The sequence below is a fragment of the Plectropomus leopardus genome, chromosome 20 (genome assembly GCF_026936395.1).
Source record: "Plectropomus leopardus strain MGB_pleo_1.0 chromosome 20, ASM2693639v1, whole genome shotgun sequence".
Classification (NCBI taxonomy): domain Eukaryota; kingdom Metazoa; phylum Chordata; class Actinopteri; order Perciformes; family Serranidae; genus Plectropomus; species Plectropomus leopardus.
The window spans coordinates 16,706,852-16,734,551 of record NC_142195.1 but is presented as its reverse complement, the minus strand read 5'-3'; the positions used below and the strand labels follow the sequence as shown (position 1 = coordinate 16,734,551).

At 39.7% G+C, this 27,700-nt stretch overlaps 1 protein-coding gene and 1 long non-coding RNA gene across 3 annotated transcripts in view; one reads left to right on the top strand and one right to left on the bottom strand.

The window, feature by feature from the left end:
• Positions 1 to 27,335, top strand: part of LOC148186203 (uncharacterized) — an 83,352-nt gene extending 56,017 nt beyond the window's left edge. Inside the window, exon 3 of one of the 2 annotated variants that reach the window (XR_015775216.1) lies at positions 27,241 to 27,335. This is a non-coding gene — a long non-coding RNA (uncharacterized LOC148186203). Of the gene's footprint in view, positions 1 to 8,821; positions 9,581 to 27,240 lie in introns of those variants that run through there. The other variant, XR_015775215.1, reaches the window with a different exon arrangement.
• fgf10a (fibroblast growth factor 10a) lies at positions 1,796 to 23,821 on the bottom strand. Its single transcript, XM_042509688.2, has 3 exons — positions 23,103 to 23,821; positions 5,746 to 5,849; positions 1,796 to 2,658 (listed from the first exon to the last, which is right to left on the bottom strand). Exons 1-3 carry the CDS (start codon positions 23,542 to 23,544, stop codon positions 2,458 to 2,460), a joined length of 747 nt encoding a protein of 248 aa, XP_042365622.2. The 5' UTR covers positions 23,545 to 23,821; the 3' UTR covers positions 1,796 to 2,457.
• Positions 27,336 to 27,700: the final 365 nt, after the last annotated feature.

The window sequence follows — 27,700 nt, the reverse complement described above, 5'->3', positions numbered from 1 at the left end:
CAGTGTTTATCCTCCAGGAAGCCATGTTTGCCATGTGTACTTGTAAGGGGAGAGTTCTTTGCAGCTAGAATTGAAAACCTCTGAACTCATCAACCAGGTTGTTTTTTGGGTTTCTTTCAAAAGTCTAATCTCTTACAGATTCCTGATTCGTGGTTTGGTTTTTAAAAACACTCCCCTGGCTTATTCACAGTTTGTTATGTAGATAAAGACGAGTGCGATGCTTTTGAGTTGGCAAAACATTTGAATATTTGAGCGTAAAAAGGTCATTCTTGACCTTTTGAAGTAGTAGTTTGACGGAGTCATGGCCCTCTGACTAGCTCTGAAGCTTTTAACCACACGTTACATCTTTATGTGAAGTTAGCTCTATGCAAGAAAACTGAGCAAAAGTCTGTCTGCTAATGAAGATCATGAGTTGTGGTTGAGAGCTTCAGAAAAAGCTAGTTAACCTAAAGTGAAGATTTCGTACACCTCATGGTCTTCACATGCAGATGAGCTTGGAGTATACACCGATCAGCAACAGCACTGAAACCACTGTTTCACAACCAGGTGTAGTGAACATTAATCATCTCATTATAATGCAATGTTCTGGTGGAAAAACCTTGGGTCCTGATATTCATATTGATCCCCCGCACCGTCACCCAAACCCTGTTGTAGACCTAAGTACCCCTTCAAATGGCAACAGCATTCCTCAATGGCAGTGCCCCCCACCAGCAGGACAATGTGCTTGCCACATTTCAAAACCTGCTCAGGTATGACCCGAGTAATGTGACAAAGGCGTCAATCTACAAATTCCCGAGATCCCAGTACGATCGAGCATTCGTGGGTAATGCTCGTACGCCAAACATTCATTTATTTGTGGCGGCAAACCACAATTACAACATATGCCGCCACGTATGAATTTTCTAATTTTGAAACTGGATCATCATTAAGAGCACTATTAGAACATATGTACTGTTCTTTTGTTCCTTGCACCACACTCTCCGAGTGCAGAGGGCACTCTGAGCACAGATGGAGCTGCAGAACACTAGACGCAGTGAAAGTGAAACCGAATCATTGATTGCACTTGGTCTAAAAGTTTGCTTTCACTCGCCTCTGCAGCAATTTGTCATATCATCTATCGATCTGATCTGATCAGATCAGCTGAGAATGCATATCCTGAAAAATGTCCAAATTTAGAGAGGGGGCATAAAATGACACAAAAAACACACATGCAAAAAAAACAAACAGAAGGTTTGCTTACCACCTACCCCCCACTGTCGGATACCGCCACACATGGATTATTCTGTGGGAAACACTGCCAGAGGTCCTGTGTCTGCATCACGATTTACAGCCAATCTCGCTCTATGGTGTGGCCTCTGACCTGTCAAGGCATGGACACAGGACCTCCGTCATGGTCTTTTGGTGTCTAGCATCAGGGTATCAGTGGCAGATCCTTTGAGTCCTGTGGGATTATGTGGTACTGCCACAACCCACGGATGCTTGATCAGACCCAAGGTTTCCCAGCAGTAACTACATGATTCACTACACCTGTCAGTGGTTTTAATGTTGCTGCTGATCAGTGTTTAACAGTAGGGCATAGTCATGTTATCCTTTATCTTTTAATTTCCAGCACTTTGCACAGTAATATACTAAATGAATACAGTGGATTAGTTACCTGGGTCAACTGAGTAAGGCATTTCTTTGAGTGTTTAGTTTATATGTATTTATTTCTATCTCTTTGCTGTGCATTTACAATATCAACAACTAATAACTGAATCGTGGAAATATCTGAAAAGATTCAAAGTCAGCCAAACAATTTAAAGACAAATATATTTTTCATATTTATTCAGGTTTAAATGATTAGTATTCAAAAAGAGAAGCATAAATGGTAAAAAGACAAGAATTTGTCCTTTTTTATGTTTTTGTTCTTTTTTGTTAAATATTACACAAAATAAATAAATTTAAAGAAAAAAACATGATAGTGTTAGACTTGCTGCTGTGTTGGTACCTCTTGACTCTAACTCTTCATCATCTTTCTTATTTTCTGCTATTCTTCTATCACCCCTTTTCTATTAATACTTCCTTCTCTTGTCTTTTTCTTTTCTTCTCTCACATATCTTGTCATTTTATTTCTTCCCAGTCAAGGGCTTCACATGTACACAAATCTAGAAATGTGAGTTACTAATCACATTTTGGCACAGAAGTCATTTCTTTTCATATTTTCTACTGTGCCATTGTACTTGATAACTTAAAACAGAAAATAATATATACATTGTATAGCAATATATCTTAATTTTTTCTTTAAAAATAGAAATGTCTTTTTCCAACAGAGATATGTCCATAGGTTTCCATTCTTTTCCTTCTCAGTGCATCATTCAGATCTGATTCAGATCTGTCCAATGTAGCCATCGCTGTAACTCCAAAAAAATGTCCGACCCCCTGCCTCGTGCAGAGCTCTCTCGTGGCTGATATGTCCAATCATCGTGGTTGTACCACAATGGGCAGGAAGTGAGTGGCAGTGTTTTTCCTCCGTGTCTTCTTCCCCCTCATTGGCTTTCCGTTGGCGTTCAGTCCCACAAACATGTGCTTCTTCTTGTTGCGCCACTCTGCTGAAGCGTAGGTGTTGTACTTGTTCTCCTCAATGCGTTCAATCAGACGGCAGTCTGGACCAAAGTCCCTCTGCAGGGGAGAGACAAGGAGAGTCAATGTCGGATTTTTAGACCTGAAACTGATGCTGATTCCAGATACTGAATCTCTGGGATTTGCTACATTTTTGTCTTGTATGACAATAAAACCTTTGGTTTTGGACTGTTGGTTGAACAAAACAGACAATCTCATGGCATTACTTATGGAAATCGTCATTTCTTACTATTTTGTGACATTTTATAGACAATAAATTAATGGAAAAAAGGACAACTTGTTAGATTAGTAACTAACTCAAAATAATTGTTCGATGTGGCTCTAATGCTTTTCAGAGATTCATAAATGTGAAAATGAACGTCAGTTTCAGAACTTGGATGACGCTGCGTGTGATTTTTGGATTTCATAGGCTCATATTTAACTAATCCCCAAATCAGAAGGCTGTTATACTGTACAGCTACCATTGCTTATGTGCTGTATGTTTTATTAACCCCCCGATTTAATGGAGCCTATAGTCTTTACTTAATCATAATATTCTCCATATTTGCATCTTGTTGTCAGTTCCTCACCTAAAAAAAATACCACTTGTATAAAATTAGTCTTGCTTGAATTTGTCAAGAAAACTTTGTTTTTTTCTCAGATGCCTCAAGAGAAAAGATCAAACATATTGATTCTTTAATTGACTGGTGACCACGTTTAAAGGGGTACTTCACCATTTATCCACCAGCTTTGTATCAAAATAAAGTGAGTAGTATGTGGAGATGAATGGTGGTAAAATTCCCTCCATCTAACCAGTGCCTGTCCCACCACCGGGAGCGTTTATTGGTCCATTGCAGCGTAGTGCATCATGGTGGTTGTAGGTTTTCTACCTATTGAGCAAAAGAGAATGCAGCAGTTCTGTTTCCTATGTAACTATGTTTTCTACTGCCTAGATGGCCTAGTTTTATGTGAGGACCCTCTTTATATTGTTGAAGGGTTAGGGTTAGGGTTATACAACACAAAAACTATATTGAAGCATCCTTTTACAAACTCTCACACATATCATGCAGGAAAATCCAAGTGTCATCTAGTTATGTGTATGCTCAGTACTTCCCAAAAACATATTTTTTCACTAAAACATTCCTGTGTAGAACTATAGTGAAATTGAAACTTATCTAGGCTCTCCTCAAAGTTAGACTCCAATACTAAGGTTTTTTAATTTTTTAAAAAGCAAATATTTGTTGGGAAGTACTGATAAATGTGACTTTGATTGTTCTGCACAAGTTGTGTTAGAGTTTTTGAACGGAAGTTTAATATGGTTTTGCTGATGTTAAAAGTGTCAGTTAATCAATAAATCAATATGTTCGCCGTTTCTGTGGAGCCATGCAGGAAGAAGTTTTCCTTTACGCATTCAATGTAACACAGCATGACTAATCCATATAAAAATGCTAATTTGTGCTAAAGTATTCCTTTTAATCTTTCAGTTTCATTATTAAGAGTTTCATGACTACACATTTTGTTGTTACCAGAAGGTATTCTTTTGGGGCTTGTCCAAACAAAGCAACATTTCATTTAACTGCTTGTGACAACATGGATCAACAAATGGTCAGCCATTGCTTAAGACTCTGCGGCACAATCCCCAGAGTAATCAAGGCCAATTTGTAAAAACTGCACATGAATTGTTGTAGATTATGTTTGTGTGTCAGTGGACTGGGGGAGGAAAGGAGGAGGGGGAGGGGAGGTGTCGTAGGGCAGAGAGGTCAGCATGAGATGTGACGTCTCAAAGGTTCGGGCTCTGCACCAGCAAAGGGCATCGTGACACGGTGTTTGTGGCTTACATTACCGCAGTGACCACCCACTGGTAAATAAAGAGAAAATGATCTGAGAGAGTAACATTTGTCAGTTTACTGGAAGCTGCCCTTTGTGCTTTAGGCTAACGTCGCTTAAACAGCCAGTTAACTGGATGCGGTTATTCACGAGCAAAAATGCACTCACCCCGCACGCACACACACACACACACACGCACACACACCAACACACACACACAGTATAACTCTGTCTCTCTCTCTTTCTGTATCTGGCCACAGCTGTTTAAATTGGTTCCAGAAGTAAAACTGAATGTTCCCAAAGCAAAATGAGAATATTTTACAGACACTGTGCAGCTATCATACACTGGTGCTGGGTACTATCAAACTGTGTGTGTGTGTGTGTGTGTGTGTGTGTTTCTGCAGGATGTTGTACAATTAAAATGATTGGAAAAAAGGATAAAAAGAATTAAACTAATCATAAGTGACATCAGATTATGTTAATGAATTTTTGAAAAATAACAATGTCAGCATTTTACTTAGTGGATTTGTGGACAGATTTTAAGAAAATCGATTTCTTCTTTTTAGACATGATTTATCGAATCATAAAGGCAATCATAATCCTGTGTGTCACTTACATTTATCAATCTATATAAAACAATGATTTCATTTGATTACCACCGGATAAAGAAGTCACTGTTTAAGCCCATCAAGTGTAATCAAACGCCATGCTCTTCACCGCCGCGCTACTATGGCTTGTGGTGCACCGAGCAGAAGACGTCATGGGAATTGAGTTTCAGGCCATGCAACAGAATGCCTCTCTGTCTTTTTCTACCGTGTGTCATTTCATCTGTGGTGTGGCTCCCAGAGAGACACACTGAAAGTTGGGTCTTTCAAAGTAAGCAAAAGAGGAGAAAAAAAGAAAGGAGGGAGAGAATGAGATGAAGAAAAGGAGGGAAAGAGAGAGAAAACAGATGAAACAAGGGCTACTCTCCCCAGAGGGACTGAAGCAGAATAGAGAAACTGAAGGATTGTGTTTCCTGTTTCTGAATGGAGAAGGGAGGAGAGGTAGGTAGCAGAGAGGAGAGCTCTCATTGACTAACTGTGGTTCCTATTTCTGGAGTCTTGCAGCCGTTGTTTAAAAAAGCATTTAGGAAAATTCAAAGCTGCAGGGTCACCAGTTTAGGGAGAGAGTGTCTCTTTTGCAAGGCTTTGATTCTTTAAGATTGACATTTTATCAACAGTTAAATTTAACAATAATGAGACTATTGCATGATGGACACTAATAAGTAATGGATATCATGCATTTCAAGCGGCAAATTATTGTGAAACAGCTACTCACCGCTCCGTAAAGCTCTCCCTTCTTGCTGATTGCCAAGTAGTAGTTACTGCTGAGGCCCCTGATGGCCACAACTCCCACATCCACTGACTTGATCTCCAACATACCTGGTGCAGCAGGGACAGAAAGACAAACAGTTCAAATCTTTGTACAGCTTAGTTCCTCAGATATTGTTGCATTTATGTGCATAGTGGTTTTCTTGTTGCTCCGTTGTTGTTGTTGTTATTTCAATACCAATATCAGGATCTATAGTGCCTATGATACTCCCTAAAATGGTGGCTTGGGTATCGCTGAGCATGAAGCCACGCATGTAGTTTATTGTAGTAATAATTTTAAGCAGTTTCACACCAGAAAAAAACACCCGTTCCCCTGGTAGCATTTTTCATTTTTTGCAGGTCTAAAACAGCAGCCTAAACAGCAGGATGTGCTTTGCAGCCACTGAAAACGACTGTTTTAGAGTAGCAAAATAAAATTGATTTCTGGTTATTTGTTTAATTTTGTCAGCAATTTGATATTTTTTGTGGCATTTGTTATCTGTATGTACTTGTTCATGTCTACAAAGGGTTTAATCTGAACCATGCCATTTAAACAATGATTGCAAGTATAGATAGTATGATAGTATCAGTATCATCACTCTGTATCAGCCAATACACATTCAGATATCTGAATCAATATCAGAGATGAAAATATTGTATCTCTAGATTTTACATCTTGCTGATACCAGCTGTTATTTTTGTAATATAGTCCTATAAAAAGGGCCCCAACTATTGATTGTTTCATTATTAATGCTTATGACGTTTTCCAGCCATTTTCTAAATGCTTGTTTTGTGGGACCACCAGTGCAAAACCCAAAGTTGATGCCACCAAATGTTTGGCATTTTTGCTTTAAAAATGACTTACAGATGAATCAAGTGTCAAAACTGATGCAGATTATCGTTCTGTACATCAAGTAATTGAACAGTTTGCTAAAACCTTCCTTTGGTACTTACTTGTTACCAAGTAAATATCATTTATGCATTTAACAGATTATGGAAACATCCTTAAAATTAGGTATTTGAATGTATTAGCATTAGTTTAAAATGTGAAAATTGTTGGAAAAAAGTTGGAAAATAGCTCAAACATACTGCAGGAGAAACCTGAATCATAGTTTCTTTTGCACAAGTGAACCCCAGTCTTGTCTCCCGCTCTCTCTCTTTTCTTCACTATGTGACAGTCAGACCTCAGAGCAGCCTCTTGCCCCCTGTTCATTTGCTGGTTAGCTTGCGGGCTGCGTGCCCTGGGACCGAGGTGTAAGCCAGGAAAAAACATTTCTCCGTCCGATGTTTGTTTTTCTGACCAGGGGAGCTCAGGCGGGCAGGCAGGCGGGCGGGCACACGGACAGGATGGAGAGAGGCTCTCTGGCTGCCAGACTGGCAAGAGGTCAAGGCGTCCGTATCAGTTTTCAAGCCTGAACCAATTACTGGTTTAAGCTGTGGTCGCTGGCCTTTCTTCTCTCATCCTAAAGCCAGTTACACCGAGCCATAAAACTATCAGGGGTTTGAGAGGATTAGCTGAAGGGGCTGGTCGGAAGTGCAGTTTGGATGCAGGAATGGACGGAAGGATGAGGTGTGAAACATGGACGGTCTATCCAGATTGTCTTTAGAGATTTATTATTGGCTGTGTTTAAATGTACACCACTATTCCACCATTTTTCTTAGTATGAAGATATTCTGAATTTAATATGGGTCATATAAACAGCATATTCTGAATTTGAGTTTTTTCTGAAGCATTTTCTGATGAAGACGTGTCACTTTAGAATTATAAGGTTCTATCTGACATTCTCTCAAAATTGATCCATTCATATATTCTCATTCTGTGACAATTTACAAACATTATGTGAGGTGTTTATTAAGTTATATACATTTATTATCTAGATTTTTTATCTATATCATTTTAGCGATTTGGAAAGCAAAACTGTAAAGCTCAATATCTAAAAACTGCTCGGAACGCAGATAGAACCATATAATTCTAAGGTGGCGATGTGGGATATGCTGGTATTATCCCCGTTTTAGTGGCATTCTCTGGACAGCTATACTGTTCATTTGGTATATAGGTCTCACCTGGGGTTTTCACTGCAGTTTTGCGACTCACTGCCTCTTGCCTGTTTATGGTAAACTCTGTGATTTGTCATTGATTTGTTGAACACAAACCAACTACCCAACATTTCCAGTAGGAATGACTTTTAAAGATTATGAAAGATTGGAATTTTAACACCAACCTTTTTGGTGCAAAGAAGCAAAATGGCACGCTCCAATCATGCATATTTTGACATGTTAATAGAAATGTTTGGACTGATCAAATTGAGAATGCACAATTGGATATAAATGGGAATTTTAGAGGAATATTTTCCATTAGCTTTATGAACAGCTTTGCAGAAATATTCTTTTTTTTTTTTTTTTCAGAAAAATGGCAAAAACTGGGAATATTTTGTGCATGTAACCACAGTCATTCTCATTGTTGAGATTGTAGAGTGACACCATTAGACAGCTTCTTGTTTGTGTTATTGTAGACAACCTTACACCATGCTGCATTGCCACAAAATCATTTAAAGATTTTTTTTTGTCTTTTGTCTACTTATAGGACAGCTTAAGCATGAAAGGGAGGGACTTAGCCTTTGTAGATGAGATGCCTGTTCTACCAACTGAGCTACTGGGCGCCCCACCACAAAATAATTTAATCTGTTTTATTCTCCTATAAAGGCTGAATTGGCTGGATATACAGCTGTGGGGTTACCATGATAGACTGTCAATGGAAACAGCTTCAGGCAGAAATCCAGAATACTTAATTATTGTTCTCCTGTGTGATTTATTTCACATTATATTGTGCATATATATTCACATATTTCCCAGCTTTGGCAGTGAGGCACTAAATAACAACCTTGGATGAAACGGTGGCCAGTTGAAGCAAGTAACGCTAAAATTTGGTATGAGAGGAAGGGTTAAAGATCCAGCAAATGTCTCTCAAATCTCATATAAACCTGTCTTCTTACCAGATGCCCCTCTCCTGCACTCTTTCTCCTCCCTCTCTCTCTTGTCCTCAGACAGGGATTTGTAACATCCTGCAGCCCTGGTGTGATTTTATGATGGTCAGAGATGAAGGGATAAAGGCTGAGGAGGGGTTGAAACTTCAGTCATGGAGTCATCTGAGAGTGTCTTCACACAAACTGCTGTGTTTTACAGCTATGAATCCTCATCTTACTTTATCTTTCTTGTTTCTTTTTGCATCTAGGCAATAAGAGACTGTTTTGCATTTGAAAGTGCATTAAAAAAACATAAAAAATAATTTGATTGTTTTGTAGGTACTAACAAACTTCTCTTTTATGCATGCTGCATACTTTTTTTTTTTAAACTTTTTTTGGCTTTGTTTTTTTTTAATGTAGCCCTTGGTATTAATCCATCCCCACTGTTTCTTTATTTGGTCACTTAAGGCTTGTTAAATCTCTAAACTTCAAGTGGATTTTTGAAGCTCACAGTGCACCATGTTGGCTTGTTATGTTGAGTTCATTACTAACACAGACCACAACACTTATCAGGTTCAAAATGTTCCCTCTTGCTGCACACACAGCTGACATTTTTGAGCTGTGATCCGTTAGAATGAGATCTGCCTGTGCTGTGCTAAAGGCCGGTCCACCTGTTCAAACCCTTTTCCCTCGTCCCTTTTGATGTGGTTTGTCAAAAAACCAAAGCACAGGGCTCTTTTATGGCCCCGTTACCAGTTACCAGAAGCAGGCCGTCTGCCTGTGAGTTAAAAGGCTGGGCTGCAACAAAAGACTTAGATTGCAACAACAGAGTTTATGGTGAGGAGACAGAAAAAAACATGTGCATGTAAGACAGACCCATTCATCAGGTTTTTGTGTACACACAGATGCAGCCATGCACATACTCACATTAGCAAATAGTGGTAGACCTGCATTGCTTTTCAAAGTTTAGTTTTCTATTTTACATCCAACACTTCATAGCCTAATTGGTGTCTTGAGTTTATTTATCTTTTCCTGTCTTTTTCTGAGAAGGGAAAACTGTTTTTCTGCCTCCTGGTGTCCCCTGGATCTTAATTATGAATTTTTGTTTTTAAGTGCAAAGGGAAAAAAGGAAAAACTGAAAGCACAAACAGCACAGGCTCAGTTAATATAAAAGGCATGGGCATTTTCCGCTATCAACCTTAAAAAAAAAAAATACCAAGGGCAAACACCTGTGTGTAACCAGGCGACACTACAACTTTCATTGGTGTCTTTGCCAGTCAAACCCAAACTGTAACACTAACGGAGCTACAAGTTCAAATAAACACAGCCTGGCCTTCTAACAGTAAGGAACTGTTCATTAACCACTTCATAAAGAATGTGATGATGTTTGACATGCCCATAAATCTGAATGGAAATCTGTCTTTTAAAATGCAAATCAGACAGATGAAAGACCGCAGATTGCTCGTGTCTTGAGTTTAATCCACATTTCATAGGTGCTTGTTGTTAATTTGTTGTCTGGTTCTCTCAGACCTTCTAACCTTTACCTTCTATATTCTTTTCTTTTGGTTATTTATCACAACTTGGACAATGGACACTATATTTATAATATGAAAGTGTGTAGAGCAGCAGCAGAGAGCAGAAGGATTCAGATTTAACTTTAAGTCAGGACAGTAAGGAGGGTTTAGTTGACCAGTGAGATGATGGCTGAAGCTTTGGTGTCAAAGTGAAAAGCAAAAGCGGCTGTTTGCCAATATTTTGGATTTGCCAGCAAACCTGATTGAATCAGAAAGGTAAAATAAGTTGGTTACATAAACTAAAAAGTTGGAGGTGTGCAGCTCTTCCTTTAACAGCTCACTGTGGCTGCTCCTGACGCTTCCATTACTCTGCAATATTTCAAACAGATCTGCTGTCAACAAATGCGGAAAATGACTGTTAATTGGATGCATTTTTGATTAGCAACAGCAGTAGTGCTAATCTCACTGACAAACATTTCCTTTGACGACTTCATCATGAAAGTTGACACATGTTTTGCTAGTTAAATGCTTTTAATGTGACACTGCAGCAGCTGGAAATGTTCGGTTTTCATTTGCAATAGTTTGCTAAAGTTCTCTACAGATATTTAGCGTCATATCCCAAAATCTCTCTTGTAAAACATCCAGTGTAAACGCTTACAACGGTGTAGTCACAAGTTTAGTGGGAGAATTTTCTCACTGTTGCGTCCCGACTTCTGTCCTCATCATTCTCTTCAAATGGCTCCATTATCTTACACTTTTCAGTTTTCTTTCTCAGTTAACCTTTCAGCTTTTTCCATCTTTCCCCTAGTAAACCTCAGTGTTTAATTCTGAATGAGTAGATATAAGGCACAAGTAGCTTCCCAACACACACTGGCATGACTGCACAGATGAAAGCAATATGATACGTATCACCATACAGGCGTCACAATTCAGGTATTGCTATATATTACAATACTCTAAGCATGTTGATCTGTTGCAATTTTTTAATGTTTTAATGTGATTTAATTTAAAATTGATAGTGTTTCTGAAAATCGATGCAGTATCACTAAACATAATATCACAATACCTGGGTGTATCGATATCATAGAGCAGCCTTTAGTTACTCATTGAGATAATATATTTTATGATGTGACGTAATCCACTTGACTTTTTGGAGATGACAGGAAATGAGGGCAGAGATAAGGGGGATGAGATGCAACAAAGTAGTTCTCAATGCATTTAAACTTGAGTAATATTTAAGTCAAGTTAACAGTATTTTTACTTGAGTGACATTGTCCTGTGATCTCTCCACCCCTGGAGGCTTGTCCTTACTTTAATGTTTGATCAGTCAATTATACTTAGTTGTTCAATGTGTGTCATTATATGCTGCATTATTTAAACTATGTAAGTAACACTATGATAATACAATACTGGAAGAAGATCCAAAAGTTTAAAATTGTCACAGACAATTTGTTTTTGCCCTGTTTCTGCAGAAATTAAAGTCAAAGTTAACCTTCCCTTGCAAGTTAAGATGAATCAAACGCTCATTGTCACTTTTACTGCTCTGCACAGCCCCATCGCACACATTTACATGACAACATGCTCACAAATCCACACAATAACACAAACAGGATTACACACTCGGGAACACACACATACGCAGACCTCCCGTCGACCCCCGCCCGGCCCCCTTTAGAAGCCCGGTCAGCCAGACCTCTGCTGAACCTAAAGGTTAAAGGAGGTTATGAAAATGTTTCCACTGTTTATCCAGGGGCTTTTTTGAAGATTACACTGTGGTTGTTCACAATTTGACCTCGACACGGTGACCAGCTGTGAGCGGGTCTACTGCGTGCCTGCAACCCTGGAGCGGTCTTGTTCTGTATTGTGAAATATTGTCACTGGAGGACTAGTTTGTGTCATGAACTCCCCTCAGCGAGAAGAATGGATATGGTTTGCTTCTTTGATTCTGGGTCCAACACTCTGATATTTGGATGAACCTTTGACTTTCCTGTGTTTTTCTGCAGCAATTAATTCTCTCACGCGCCTGTCGATGTGAAATATAAATGTGACGTCCAAAAACATTTTCATGAAGCGAAAGCCCTTTTTAAAAATTAGATTTAATATCTGATTTGCATCGGTTGAGGTCTAAACACAAAGATCATTTTTCTTTGGGAAACTATGGCAACAGAGTGAATGACGATGACTCGTATTCATTGTGACAAGAGTTTACATTCATGCAACCGCCAAAGACTCAAAAGAAAAAGGAAATCCATGCCAGTAAAAAACAAAACAAAGATACAAAAGAAGAATAGAGGAATTTAGAAATACAAAATAGACCACCAAAGTGATTAAATCAGATATCAGTCACAAATATTGAACTATTGTGCTGTATTTGGTTATATAGATCAAAAAAAAGCAAAAGGCAAACAAGGCCACAGTTGCATTTCAGGATTAAACTATTTCCTTTGCATTATTTTCTTTGATGTTTGGTTGAATATTTCAGGCTTTTTATGAAGTCTGAGAGAGAACAAACACTTCTCAGTTGTTGAGTGCCGCTGAAGATATTGGGTTGGAGTGGAAACTGCTGTGTATTATGTGTTTTGAGGAGGTATTGGTTTAGACTGATGTGGTTGACAACAGTATCATCCTGCGCTAAGTGGCCACATCAAAGCCCGCCTGGCCATTGGTTTTTGACCGAAGCTGAGAAAACAGAGGCCTGTTTCTGATTTTCAATGAAGCCAATTTTTTTTCCAAATAAGATTTTTTGTAAAGTGATTTATTTTCCAAATTCTCTTATTTAATTTCTACGTTATAAATTAGATTGAAAATATTATGTATGCCCCTTTGTGCACTACACTGAGTTGGTTTCTTCTGAAGTATTTTTTTCATTAACCGGATTGTTCTATTTGACCTCCACTCACTGTATTATTTAGCTTATTCGTGCCCCCATAATGGTTTTATTTCCTTCCCTGACAGGAACACTCACATCACTGTCTCACTTGTTGTACAGAAATAGCCGAAACCGCATGCTGTTCTTCAAGCTGTATGTGATTTCAAAATTGGCCGGGGTACGAAAAGAAAAACAAACCCAGATTATTCCAAAATCAAACAAAAAAAGGGGATCACCTGCGCGAAAATCCTTAAGTTTAAAATACCAGCGGTCTAGCCAACAGATATCGTTAAGTTTCTCGTCTGTGCTGCTCATCATTCCAGTCACCGCATAATTTGATATCACTTTACGGGGTGCAGCGAGACCGCAGCGAGTTATGTCACACACATTTAAGAGCAGCTGGGAGGAAACCAAGAGAAATTCACGGTGATGTTAATGGTGATTTGATGGAAAGGAGGGGGAAAGAAAGAACATAACCACCTGAGATATTGTGATTCCTTTAACACAGTTGACTTTGTAACATGATAAAGTGCCAAAGCTGCCAGTTTCTGTCAAAACATTTCACGGGCCTGACACGGCAGGAGTTATGTTTTCAGTGCTGTGACGGTCGTCTGCATTTCACACATTTTTCATTTACAGTTCAGCTGCCAGTGAGATGTTGCCCAACTGTTGTGGTCGGAGTTGTTGGCGTTGGACTTTTGGCTTTAGAAATGTTGTTATTTTACACCACCGATATAATGTACGGACATGCACAAATCTTATTTAGTTTGTCACATGCGTCTTTTTGTCTCTGTAATTTTCTTACTGTGTTTGTCTCTTCTCACACATGCATTTATATTCGTACAGTATGCGTGCACACACACACACACACACACACACACACACACACACACACACACACACACACACGCACACACACATCCAGGGTAATAAGCTGGCATTCCTGGCTTCTCTGTTCAAACAGCCAGGCTGTCCAGATGCCTTTCTGGACTCAACTCTCAGCTCTCAGCTCTACCTTTGATGACTCCATTAAGAGCCTCACTTTCATGCCGTGTGTGTGTGTGTGTCTGTGTGTGCAGCAGGGTTAGGGGTGAGTGAGAGAGTATGAAGGAGCAGGAACATGAGGTGTGTGTGTGTCTGTGTGTGTGTGTGTGTGTATTTGGTGGGGGGCTTTTCTCTCAGCACATGGTGTCTATGTGGCAGCAGCAGCCCTGGATGTTATCTGTCACAGGTGCTATTCTTCACCTCCTGCTGTTTAACTGGCCATGAATTCTGCCTGTTCACATGCTCCAGGCAAACGCCAAAATGACACTTTGAGTATTAGGCTTCCAGTCCATTTTTCAGCAGAGTTGCTGGTGGAAGAAGTCTGATGAAAGCATATTATAATGCTTTTAAGGCTCATTGTTTTTGGTTTTCTTAAATCAAAAAACCTGTGAAGGACTTGGGCTACAACTAACGCCTATTTTCTTCATCATTAACTTAAACATTAATGACTTTTTTTAAAATTTATCACCAACCAATTTATCAATTGGTTGGTGTATAAAGTGCGTATAAGGATTCCCTAGAGCTTAAGTTAAAGTTTTGAAATATTTCCCACAAACAGTCTAAAAGATATTCTAATTAGTTATATAAAACAAGGAAAAGCAGTAAATGTTCACATTAGAGAACCAAATAAAATGTAGCACTTGAGTTTAGAAATTGCTTAAAGACTATCAAAATATTTTCTGATTAATTTCTGTCACCAGATCAGTTAATCTGCTGATGGTTTTAGATCAAAAACACTTTAACTAACTTTAACGTCTTTTTTCCCCAGGGAATAATAGGTATACTATGCCTGATTGTCAATTGCTGTTTACAAAGATGCTTGCCAGCAAAAGTGAAAGTAAAAGACACACCCATAATGTCCCGAACACAGAAAGTAAGAAAATACAGTCTCTGTGGAAAAATACACCATCACACTAGAGGTTGATTAAGAGGGATTACTTTTGTATGAGTCCATACAAAAAGTTTAGGAAAATCAAGCGTAGTATATCTTTAAACAATACCAAATAAGGTTCTGATTAACTCCTGCTGTCATTTGGTTTATCTGCAAATGGTTTCAGATCTAAAAAGAACAAAATTATTTGATCTTTTTTCCTCCAGAAATTAAGTATATATTAGTCAAAAGGTTGTTCTATTTTCTGCTACAAGAGGTCACTGTTCAGCCCAGTTGATATTGAAAAAGGGTCATCTCATGGAGTTTCACATCTTACTTTGTTTCTTCCCTTTTTCGCCCTCACAATAAAAATCCTCTCTAGAACAAAATAGTACTGGCTCCAACTTGGCTAAGATTACTCATTGTTATGACATTAAGCCATTGAGAAAAGTGTCTTGCTGACATGGCAAATACTGCAATTTCCGGTTCTTAACTGTAAATGATGCAGACAACTTTCCCATCATTGTTTACTCTGAAGTGAATATTGCTGTGATCCTGCTTTGCAGTTTGTTGGCAAATGTAGTGATTTGTTATTTAGGCAACAACAAACTTTTGGATTATTGTTAGGACAGTACTGAGATGAGCCAGAAACTGAGCTGATTATGAAACATGTTTGCATAAAGAAAATGCATCTCTATATTAATAATACAAACTATGTTGGCATGTAAGACTAAGAGGATATGATTTTGATGTATTAAAAATTTTCCCACAACTTCCCAATAAGTGTATCTGTAAAGCACGTTTACTCATTTAGCAGATTTGTATACCACACCCCACCTACATGGAAATGATGATTCACACTAAATTTTGATAGTTGTTTAGAAATCTGTTTGATTACTTAGGACTAGCCGTAAGTCAGAGACCCCCCATTCCTGCCTCTTCCTCTGTCAAGGATATTTATGACTGTACTCTGTAAGAATCCTCCACATAACATAAACAATGAAAAATGCCGTCCATCAAAACAAAGATATCCAACTTAAGATTCTTTGCGGATAGTAATCGACTCTTGATGTTTGGAGCTGTTTTCTCTTCAGAGCCGAAGTAGCGGAAGATCTTACAGAAACATGATTTACTGCTGAAAGACTTTTGTTTAAGGTGGTGCCTGACTGGTGGGGTTTTGTGGCAGGACCGCCTCGGCCTGCCTACAGAAATCTGGCTCTTATTTCAGTCTTGTTGTAGCTGACACATTAATGGACAGGGGAGTGAATTGATGGGACAATATATCAAGCAGTGATGATAGGAAATATGTAAACAGTGATGGAAAAATGAGACAAATTCTGTCATTGTCCTCAGCGACTCTTGGCAAAAACACTGAGCTTTCAAAAAATAAAAATACTGCACTTCAACAGTGTAGAAATATCTTAACCAGCATCTTGATGGGAAACTTTTATTAGCTGTGAAGAGTTGTTCTGATCATTTTTAGCACTGCATGTTTCTTCCAGCCACATTCAAAACATGAACACACACGTGCTTTGTAAATTACTCTGTTTGGGCGGTTATGGGGTCAAAGGGCGCTCATACATCTGGACCTCTGGACCTTCACATTCACCCCTGTGTGGGAGATGGAAAATAGTGCTGACAGAGGTGGACAGGGTGAGAAGTAAAAATTGTGTTTTTACTTATCTTGCCTTAGCCATAAGCATGAAACAACAAACATTTTTTATTGTAGATCCCCCCCCAGAAAATGTTTTTTTTTTTAGATTTAATTTAATTTAATTTGAAACGTAACAATGCAGTCACTCAAGTCTAATCAAATTTGGGTGTCCAAACTGAGCATTGCTTTTCCAAATTAATGCTGACAGCTGTCTTTTTATTACTACACAACAACATGCAGACCTTCTCTGAACTGTTGCAGTCACAATGAGATGAAAGTGCCAAACAGTGATAAATGCTGCACATCTTGCCATGTTACGCGCCAGAGAATTTCTTGCGTAATAGCTCATATTGGAGCTTTTGAAAGTTTCCAAAGTGTCAGACTATGTCCAATATGTATTAAAAGATAGCCAGCTGTAAATTTCTAAGGTAGTAAAGTTAGCAATGCTAACTCCCTTACAGCCTCTGTTGCACACTGTAACCTGCACATCTGTACATTTAGGTTTTCTCAGTGAAAACAGTCTCTTCTTTTTTGATATTAATGTCCTGATTTCTGGGACTCTGATGAAGTTTTGTCCCAAACTGAACCTTTCAGGCTCACGGCATCAATGGTTATGTGACAACTTGTGAGAAGTGCCATTAAACGTTTAGTAAATGGCCTGTTATTCCGTCTTTCTCCAAAGTCTACAACAGTTTTATCAATGGTTTGGCTTAGCTTCAGTATTAAAAAATAGTATCTCTCTTATGCAAGTCAATAATCAATATTATGTAATGTTTGAAATGTGCAGGATGTTGACAGCATTTGTCTCCGTATATTCCAGTAAAAGGAGTCATGAACTATGATAATTTGATCCAGACTCTTGCTGCATTTTAAATATGAACATCCTAATAAGGAGTGGCATATGAAAATACATTGATGATTTGTTCGTCCATACAAGCAGTTTTTGGCTCTTCAGATGCTACAAAATGATTTAGTGAAAGAGCCTGACGAATTTCCCTCTTTACCTTGAATGGTTTTAGGACCATTTCCTATTTGTTTCAGCTATAAGCAAACTGAATGTTAGTGTAGCTGAATGTGCAGGTAGTATATATTTATGTTTTCAGAGTACGGCTGAATGTAATTGTTGATGTTAAACTTCACTCCAGCGGCTTCAGGAGTACTTGATGATAGGTTCAGTATTTCCTGAACAAGCTTGTGCAACGACGTCGCACACTGCTTTTATTTACGGCTGTTAGACAGACAGAGTCCATGAAGATGTCAAAGTTACTTGAATGAAAAGCAACGCTGACACTAACCTCTGGCACATCCAGCACCTCCTCATAACTCTCTTTTATGGGTCGCACTGTTACCTTTTCCCACGAGAACCCTAAAAGCGCTCATCATGCAGAGAGTTGGGAGAAACAGCGAGAGTGAGGCAGCAAAATAAAGACGTAGAGAAACTGAAAAGGGGGGGGGGGGGTTTAAGAGGTTTAGGAAGGACTTGCTACATTTTTGCTGTGTGTTAACCTTGCTTAGTCATCGGAGGTTAATGGATGCAGAGGAGAAAGATGAAGTAGTTGTGATTTTGAAGACTTTTTTCAAATGTTCCTTTAATACAAATTTACATTCCACATGTCTTAAAATGTTCAGATGGTAAAAGTAGAAAAATCTGTCAGTGCAGGGAGATCATTTTAACATTTCAACTTGTTTTGTGAATTTTCTAGAATCAAGTTTAATTTTCCCTCTTTGTGGTACTTTGATCGGCCTGATTTTGGATTGTTTCACGATAATGATGCAAAGAATGCTTGAATTATATTTTGTTAAGACAAAAGAACCTTTTAGACTCAATAAACAACAAAAGTACTTTGTATAATGAAGAATATGCACTGCAAGAGAAACACGTTTCCTTACACAGAATTTAGATGTAAAGATATAATTGGAAATAGAAATGTATTATAGTTTTGCACACAGAATGTGAAATTTGAATCTCCCAGCTACCCCACAAAACTAACAGTGGCAACATAACATAAAGGCAAAAAGTAAAGCAGCCGAATATGACTTTAAGCAGCCAAATGTAACTTTAAAAGTTAATTTTACCTGCACCAGAAAAAAAGGTTGCAGCATTTGGTGTATTTTCTTCTTTATTCTCTGGACTTATTCCACGCCTGCGGCAAGTTCTGGCCAAAATATCCTTCTCTGAAGGAAAACATTTATTCATTCAATGAGAGTTTAAAACTGAGGACGGTTTTAATGTTCTGCAACAACATTTAAGCTGACTTTCCCTGAGAAATGTGCAGTGAAACTACATCAAATTTTATATGGTCAAAGGAACCTTTTGAGCTGCTCAGTAAATTTAATATAAGGACTTAACATATGGTGACATATTCATCAAAACTTACTTAATATTCAGCACACAGAAAACTGCTGTAATACAAGTCTTTTTTTTTATTCTTTTGGCCACTCCAAGTACCAGGCCCGTAACAGCAAAAATAGACGTGCATCAAAATGCAGTGGCTGACTTGAGTGTGGTATTTTATGGTGCTGCTGTTGTGCTGTGCTCCACAGTTTTGACTGTCCATACACAGTCAGTGTCCTCTTTTTGCTCCGCAAAGTTATGAGTGATACATTTGAGAAAGTGGACATTTGGCGTGTGAAAAGTGTCAGTTGTGTGAGTCTCATGATAATCACATGAGAGTTGGCAGCCCTGCACAATATCATATCTGTATTAAGTTATGTGCACTGGTGCATGTAGAGCTGAGAATTACATGCAAAGCTCACTTTTACATGCACTACTGTGCATGTGCATGTGGTATTTGGTGCCCTGCAAAAGTGATGCACTATGTGTAGCACTGACCTTTGCATTGATGAAGCTTCCTGACTTGGGTCAATAGGTAGAGGTCAAACCAGAGGGGGCAGACCTGTGTAATTACCCTGGACATGGAAATGCTGCACTAAATCAGAATAATGTCCAGTGTGTTAGACTCCCCATAAATCGCGGTGTGCTCGCTTCATTCATGTCAGTGGGTAATGTGTCTGCTGTGATTAATGTTAACAATAAGTATGTGTGGCAGGTTTTACAATCCGGGTGGCCACAGTGAGAATCAAAGCTCCATCTGTGGTCAAGTTGGCACCATTTGATACTAATTGAGCTACGCACGACCACAAGTCTGTGGTCCGACTGCAAACACATGTCCATTTGTTTCATTGCTTTATTCGTTTGTTTGTAAACAAGATGTGACAGTCCGTGGACGACAGCGAAGGAAGAGAACAAGGACAGTGTTGTTGCTTATGGTCAGTGGCAGGATCAATGCTAATCACATGATGGCCCGACAGGATTTCCATATTTAGACTAGAAGCGCCTTATTTTGAAGGCCTTTCGAGGTGAGATGGATAGATGGGAATTGATCACATGACCGCAAATCGACAAACACTGACATGCACCAGTGAGCTCGCATTACAGGCCCTGAATGATGTAGTGCCCTTGGCTTTGACAACATGATTAGAAAGGCTCGGCTGTGGAGGAGAGGCTCGACCCTGGAGCTGGAGCTGAAACTTCTTCATCACCTCTGACACCATCTAATGACACTCATTTGCAAAGTGACCTCCTGAACATTACCAGACTACCAGACCATGATAACCACACTAACAACTGCCGCCTCACTCGTTTACAATCTGATGCTTTCATATAGGAGTAGTCCATTTATGACAGATAAGATCTCGAGTCAACTTGTAGATCAGAGCAACACCTGAGCTTGCTCACACATTGGAGCAATTTCACTACACTGTGCTATGCAGTTATATTGTACAATATGGCATGTTATATTGTACAATATGGCATGTTATATTGTACAATATGGCATGTTACATGTAGAGGCTATTTACAGAGCCATGCGTTTTTAATGAGCACATACAAGCTAGAAACATGCATCAAAGAAGTAATTTGTCCAAAAGCCTGTGTGCAGCCTTGAAGTATCTCTTTTGCTTTTATCAGCTCCAAAACTATATAGTTTAAAGGAGCAATATTGTAATCTGTAGCATAAAATAAGTAAAATGTGCACTTCAGTTCATGAGCAGGAATGGTCACGCAACAACATGATGTCTAGTATGTCAAATACCACATCCATGTTCTCAGTTAGCAGAGGAGAATTAAATTACGTTCTGTTTGGTTTAGTTTGAAGGGTACAATTTGTTCTCTGCTGATTTTAGAGCACATGCAAAATAGCGGGAGCTGGGGCACAGCGTACAAACTGCTGCACATGCAAGCCTGTGTGCAGTATCTATTTAAAACACCCTAATATCATAAAGTATGATGGTGTTCATTATCACAAAATTTCTACCTATCCTCCTTTAATCTGAAACACAACTTGATAAATGCCTGCTCAACACAATTTCAAGACAAAATATAACCTGATAGGTTTGGCCTCTACAGACAAGTCATCACATTTAAGATTTTCCTTTTCCCTCTAGAAAGTTCTCACCTACTTCCCACCATCAAGTGGCAAGAGCTGTTGAAATTGATGGATTGTGCTTCTAATGCCATGACCTGATGCCATTATAGTTAGTGACACGTTGCACCCTAATGGTTGAGCTCTTTATGTGCATGTGTGTGCAAATGTATATGTGTGTGTGCACATGTGCGTGTGTGTGTCAGAGAGGACTGCAGGCGAGGGGAGGGAGGAAGAGACGCTAATTGAAATTCCTTCAGCCATGTCTGGCAGAGCCTTGGTGTCTGAGTGGCACACACATACACATACGCGCACATGCGCACACACGCACACACATATTCACACTGGCCCTGGCCCTAATAAAAGTGGGCTTTGCCATATGGAGGCCATGTGCAAGACTGGCCTCTCTGTGCTCAAGTGTGTGTGCGCTCTTAGCAGGAGAGGCTTGTACAGCACCACAGACCCACAGACAGATGCATACAAACCTATGACATGTGTACCAAGTTGTGCAAGTGATAAAGATCCATTTATGAAGATTAGATTCCCAGACACACACACACACACACACTCACTTGACATGCTGTGACAGATTCAAGCACATGCAGTAATGCAGCGAGAGTACAGCATGATCTTAAAGAAATTAGCTTGTGTTTTGGACGTCACCCATCTCATTCAGCAAGCTGGCAGGGAAACTCTGCGCAGGTAAATGTGGGAGTAATGTTCTGTTCTCCCTCAACAACTACTGTCAATGTGCCCTGAGGCGATGCAGCTATTCTGAGCTGCGCACAGAGCAGAGGGCTGTGGCCGTGCTGGAGAACTTCCAGATGTGTTTAACGAGAAGATAAAGTTGTGGACTACAGAATGATAACAGCTGATTTTCTGTTCTGGGTCAGTCATAAATGATTATGATGATCCTTACAAGTTGTTGGAGTATATTTGCTGTGTATAGATGAGATGCTTTGTTGCTACCATATAGTAATGTGGTACTTGTGGATGTAAAAGCACGTTCTTAGCATGCATTTTCAGTCCTATTTTCTTAGAGATTCCACAAAATGTGCAGTTTGCATCATTTTGCAATCATACTCTTTCCTCCCTCAAATACTGTTTAAGGTACCAGTGGAGTTTCTTAGTGCCTCACAGTGGGAGACTACAAGCTGTGAAAGAGTGTAACTGTGTGAATGTGAGACTGAGGGGTGCTGACAAAAAAAACGTGTGTTCAGTGACCCTTCTCAGGATAAATAAAGGTTAAAATCATATTTCACAGCCCTAAAAATGCCTGACCAGAAAAAGGAGCAGGGATGGCACGGTTACTACTTCACGTCTGAGTTTGTATAACCTCATACTTAGCATATGCCCACCACTATTATAGCTGCAGCACAATAGCAGCGAGGAGTAAGTGGACTTGTCATTCTCCCCAGGGGTTTGGTAATAGCTATGTTTTAGATATTTTCTCAAAGAAGAAGAAACTTTCTCTGGGCAATTTCTAATTGGTTCCAGCGGATCATCTCTCTTTTTTATCTTCCTGGCTTACTCATTTTGTTTTTTCCTCTCCTCTCCCGCTGTCATGCTCCCCCTCTTTTCTAACTCTCTGTAGTCTGGCCTACCTCTGCACATGGTGAAAAGGCTGAAAAGCACGCAGCTCTGCTATTTGTTCTTTTGCCCAGTCACCTGTCTTAATGTGCACGGTTGCCCAGGGTGGAAAATGAGAAACATTGCTCTGCCCTGATGAACACACGAAACATACTGGGAGAAAACCAGTCACTTTGATAGACATGGGCATAAAACTTTTGTTTAATTGCAAACTTCATAACGTGGACTTCTTTTTGTGCTCTTCTATCAATTTTTAGTGCGACAAAAAAGTCTAAAGAGGGAGTTAAATGGCTCGATATCTAGTAAAAGCTTATGAAATTTCCACGACTTTGTAATTCTCACAATTTGCTATTTCCATGCAATGAAACACATAAATAGAATTTTAATTTGACTTACTGTACGGATCATCCTCACTTTTGGTGCCATTAACTTTTCCTTTCTTGTCAATGCGGAGGAAGAATTTTTGGTAGGAGAACAGTTTCCTCCTGCGCACATCCCCTTGCAGATGGTTGTAGCTGCTCCGCACGTGGCGCCCAACGACTGTCGCGGAGGACGATGACATGTTGGTCGCCCGTGGCAACCTCGCAGAGGATGCGTGCAGCGGTGTGGGTGATGCGGAAGGTGGCGGGTATGAGATGAAGACATGAGGAGGAGTCCCACGTGGTGCATTGTGGCTCCTTTCAGAGTCTGGCGATGACAGCGGCGAAGACAAGGTGGGTCCGAGCAGGAGAAGCAAGAGGAGGAAGACGAGGGATAAGATGAGTGAAGGAGGTCTGTAGCAGGGGCAGGTGGAGAACCAGGCGACCGGTGCACCTTGTGTCACTGTCCATCTACACATGGTAGTGGAGCTGGGAGAGCTGTGGAGGAGCTCAGGGGCTGGGGCATGCTGAGCTGGGTGCAGGAAGAGGGAGCGAGAGTGGGAGAAACTCCCCCTGATTGACTGACCGCACCTCCTCTGTCTGGGGACCCACAACCTCACTGGGACTGTAGGTGTTGAAACCTGTAGAATGGCAGGCTGCGGTGGATGTGATGTAGCGTTATCTGTGATGGTGATGGAGCTGCTGGTGGTGGAGGAGCTTGCAGTGTTGTGGCTGACTCTGCTGTAGTCCCCGGTGCTGTTTATTCCTCAGCAGCGCCACAGGAATGCGTCAACATCCATAACTCAGATCACCTCACAACGGGAACAACTGGGGGTTCACCTCATAGACCTCTCACCACCTCCTCCCTCTCCTCCCAGAACTGCCGCTCTTTGCTCCACACACACTCAAAACCCTTTTTAAAGTTTGAATACGCACCTACACACTCAAATACAAAGACAAACGCACACAGGTCATTCATATACACTAAAAAAACTCCGCACACATGTCCCAAACTCATTGATCTTCCCCAGTCCAGGGAGGTGGATAACAGGAAGGCGGAGGAGGTCTGGATTAAAGATGCCAAACTTCTCAGTACAAATTGAATAAATAAAAACAGGAAGTCAAAACAATGATTAATGCTGCTTCTCATAAAATGTCCCAAGAAATCCAAGGCAGGCCACACACACAAAAAAAAGTCACAGAATCCAGACTTCTTTTCTTTCTTTGTTTCTCTTAGTTGGTCGGAGCTGGTTTGAAGTTACTTGAGTGTGTAACTGAGCCCCGGCCGCTCTCGTCTTTCTCCCCTTCTCTTGCCGTGCGTCTTGTCAGTGAGCTGAGCTCCCTATCTCTCCTCTGCCCTCTCGGAGTCTGAGCGCTGGAGCAGTGTGTTGCCTCTCTTCTTTCCTCCTGTGTGTGGCTCCCTCTCGTTTGGCCCCCTCCCTCTTTCCTTTTGCCTCTCCCTCTCTCCTATCTCTATCGGCAGTGTGCTCTCTGGTTATCTGGAGTTTCTCTGAGGTGACTGAATCTTGTCTTTCCTTTCACCTTATTTATCTGCTGCAGTTCCCCAGATGTCATCTCTTAGTGTAATTGGATGTCTATGAAAACCACTTGGCTTTGAAGAGCTGTGTGCACTTATGTGTGCATGCGTGTGTGACTGCACATGTGCGTGTGTGTGTGTGTATGTGTGTGTGTATATGTGCATGTATGCAGGGGGGAGATCTGTCCCACCCCATTTTCTCTTTCCCTCCCTCTCCCTCTTTTCTCTGTCTCCTCCCCTTCCCAGACAAAACCCCACCATTTGAGCATAGCAGGTCCGAAAGAAAACCGTTCTTCATATATCTCTCCTTTTGCAGTGCTCTAAAGTCCATCTTTCTAATATTTCTTTCCTTTGATTAGTACTGTTTATTACTTTAAATTTTTCATTACAAGTGCAGATAAGATATCTCAGTTTTAGTATGCACAGTAACAGGATAGCTCTGTTTTAGCACTGTCTAAACTGAGAAATATGCCTAAATGCAAGAGTCTGAATTTGGCAAAATGTCATTCAAAATTAGGAATTATCTAAAGAAAATGTGAGCATCCATTCAGTGACACCTCTCAACAGTTGCTTATTCTCTTAGCTGGGTTAGGATTTACAAGTATTTTCATTGTCCATTTATCTGTCCATTATTTTATTTTCCATGATTAAATGACCAGGAAAGTAGTTCATTTTTTGCTCTATAAAACATCAGAAAAATATAAAAATTCTCAGTGTTTCATTTTCTTGTCCACAACTCAAATATATTAAGTTGTCATAGAGGAGTAAAGAAACCAGGAAATATTTACATTTAAAACACTGGAATAAGATATTTTCACTATTTTCCCTCCTGAAACATACTCAAGTTTATCAATTGATTGTCCAGTTACTTGGCAATTAATTAAAAAACGAATGGATTAATCATTTCACCTTTAATTCAGAGACACCTTGCACAGTTTTTTATTCTTTAGGCTGGGTTGATACTTTTTATGGTTAATAGCAGAACAGTATGGAACTTTATTAAAAGAAGGACTGGGCATTGTATATTGATATTGTGATATCAGACTAGATATCATCTTAGATTTATATTGAAAGTGATGTCTTTACCTGGTTTTAAAGTTGCATTACAGCAAAGTTATCTATTTTTGAATTTCATCAGACTGTTGTAGCCGTTCTATTATTTGTATTTACCCACTTCATTATATCCACGTTATTGGTGATTATTTATTTAGAAAATCTCATTGTTGTAATATTTTGTTAAAGCACCAATAGTTAACCCCAATATAGTAGCAATATCGATATCAATCTTTCCACATTAGCCAGCTCCAATTATGTGGTCCATATCATAGTCTCTACTAGGTTTTTCAGTGCATATTGATTCTTGTGTATGTAACATAAATACATGACAGCTCAAAGTTGACCTCTAAATAAAAGATGAAGCATAGCGTCAGTTCAGGCAAAACCCTAAAGTCGCTCTTGCATTAGTTGATTGGCTTCAGCTGCTTCATTCATGCTCCACGATCACTGTCTCATTCACATCTCTGCGGCTCCCAGCTGACCTGTAACATCCAATAATATGCATGCAGGTGTGCAGTGCGGCTATTATTAACCCGACACCTCACACTTTTTCTCCCCCCGCCCATACAACTGCTGTTCATTCAGCAGAATCCTCTTTACTCCTTTAAAGAGAAGAGCCTTTTCTGCCAAATGTCACTTTTGCTTTACTTTGCTTTACTTCTGCCATTTGCTATAAATGTTCTGACTTAAGTGTCTCTAACTAATTTTCCTAAAGAGGTCTTCTTCTCCAAATGCAAGGATGATCATTTGTAAAATTATCTCCTGTAGTGTTTGCATTAAAAACCTATGAATCCTCCGCCCTCCATGACACATAGTTGCCTCTGCCTGATTATGGCCAAAAGTTTCTTCTTGGTGAAGATACACAATCCAGTTTTGAGCTGAGTCAAGTCCCCCTCAGCTATTTTGACAGATCCTATCAAGTGATTTCTGTACTTGGAGCTTAATCTTTAGATAAACATCTCTCTGAGTTTGGATGGAAAACGTTGTCCCTTACGTGTGTTGCTGTGTTTCACCTTTCAAGAATCCAGGTCTGCTGTCTGGTTTCAGCATTGTTTAATTTCCTTTTCACATTGTCAGACAACAGCCATATCTCCGCCCCTGCTTCTTCTCTTCTCTTCTTCTCATAAACTTCTCAGTTATTACTGGAACTACAGACTCCTATCAGCGGTATGCAGCAGATAGATTTGAGTTATCATGTTCTACTGTATCAATTTATCATGCATTAGTACTTCAGGCTTTTCAATTTTCCGTTTGGTGATGAGGCGCAACAGCATAGTGATTTAACAATGTAAAAAGAAAGACACGGCATTTCCTTCTAAGGAAATTATACAGCTGGTGGATGCTGCTTACAATCTGTCAATCACATCAACTTCAACCAAACTTTTTCTTATGCAGCCTGAACTGTGAGGATTTGTCTTTTTCATCATCTTTCTTAGGTCTTAGTAAACTGAATATCTGAGTCGTAAACTGAGTTTTAGACTGACAAAGCGAACAAGGTAGACATCACTTTAGGCTTCACTGACCTCACCAACTTTTTATAAAGCAAATGGTTAATAAAGAAAATCTGTGTTACCCTGTTTAGTTACCGGAGGACCATAGTACATGTCAACACCTGCAGACCTTATTCAGCACCACGGACAGCACTTTACGATGAAGTTCTTCACGCCATAAATGCAGGTAACTGAAAATCCTCACCTTAGATTTCGTAAACTTTCTCTCTGACTTTGGCGTCTTGCCAGTCTTTCTGACATATTTCAGATGCGTGTGCTGTAAGTGGATTATTTGAGGTATACATGTACAAGACATGATTCTGCCCGATAAAGTAAGTGGCAAAGTGTTCTGCTGCATTTGGGGTGCAGTATAAAAGGAAACAACTCAAGGGGTAAAGAAGTAAATAGACACAGGTCATTGAAAATGCTTGACTTACAGTTAGATTAATCAGGGGAGATTCATATGGTTCATATATATTTATTTACATGTGCACAAAAGCATGAGAAATGTGAATAGTGTTTGGTGGATAACCCTATAGTGATGTCATATTT

What these genes read in the sequence shown, in the direction of transcription:
- fgf10a (XM_042509688.2), bottom strand. Translation starts at nt 23,544, where the DNA reads ATGTGTAGATGGACAGTGACACAAGGTGCACCGGTCGCCTGGTTCTCC. An exon ending in AAGTGAGGATGATCCGTACA is followed by an intron (nt 5,850 to 23,102) that starts GTAAGTCAAATT and finishes CTGCTGCACCAG; the next exon opens with GTATGTTGGAGATCAAGTCA. An exon ending in AGGGAGAGCTTTACGGAGCG is followed by an intron (nt 2,659 to 5,745) that starts GTGAGTAGCTGT and finishes TCTCCCCTGCAG; the next exon opens with AGGGACTTTGGTCCAGACTG.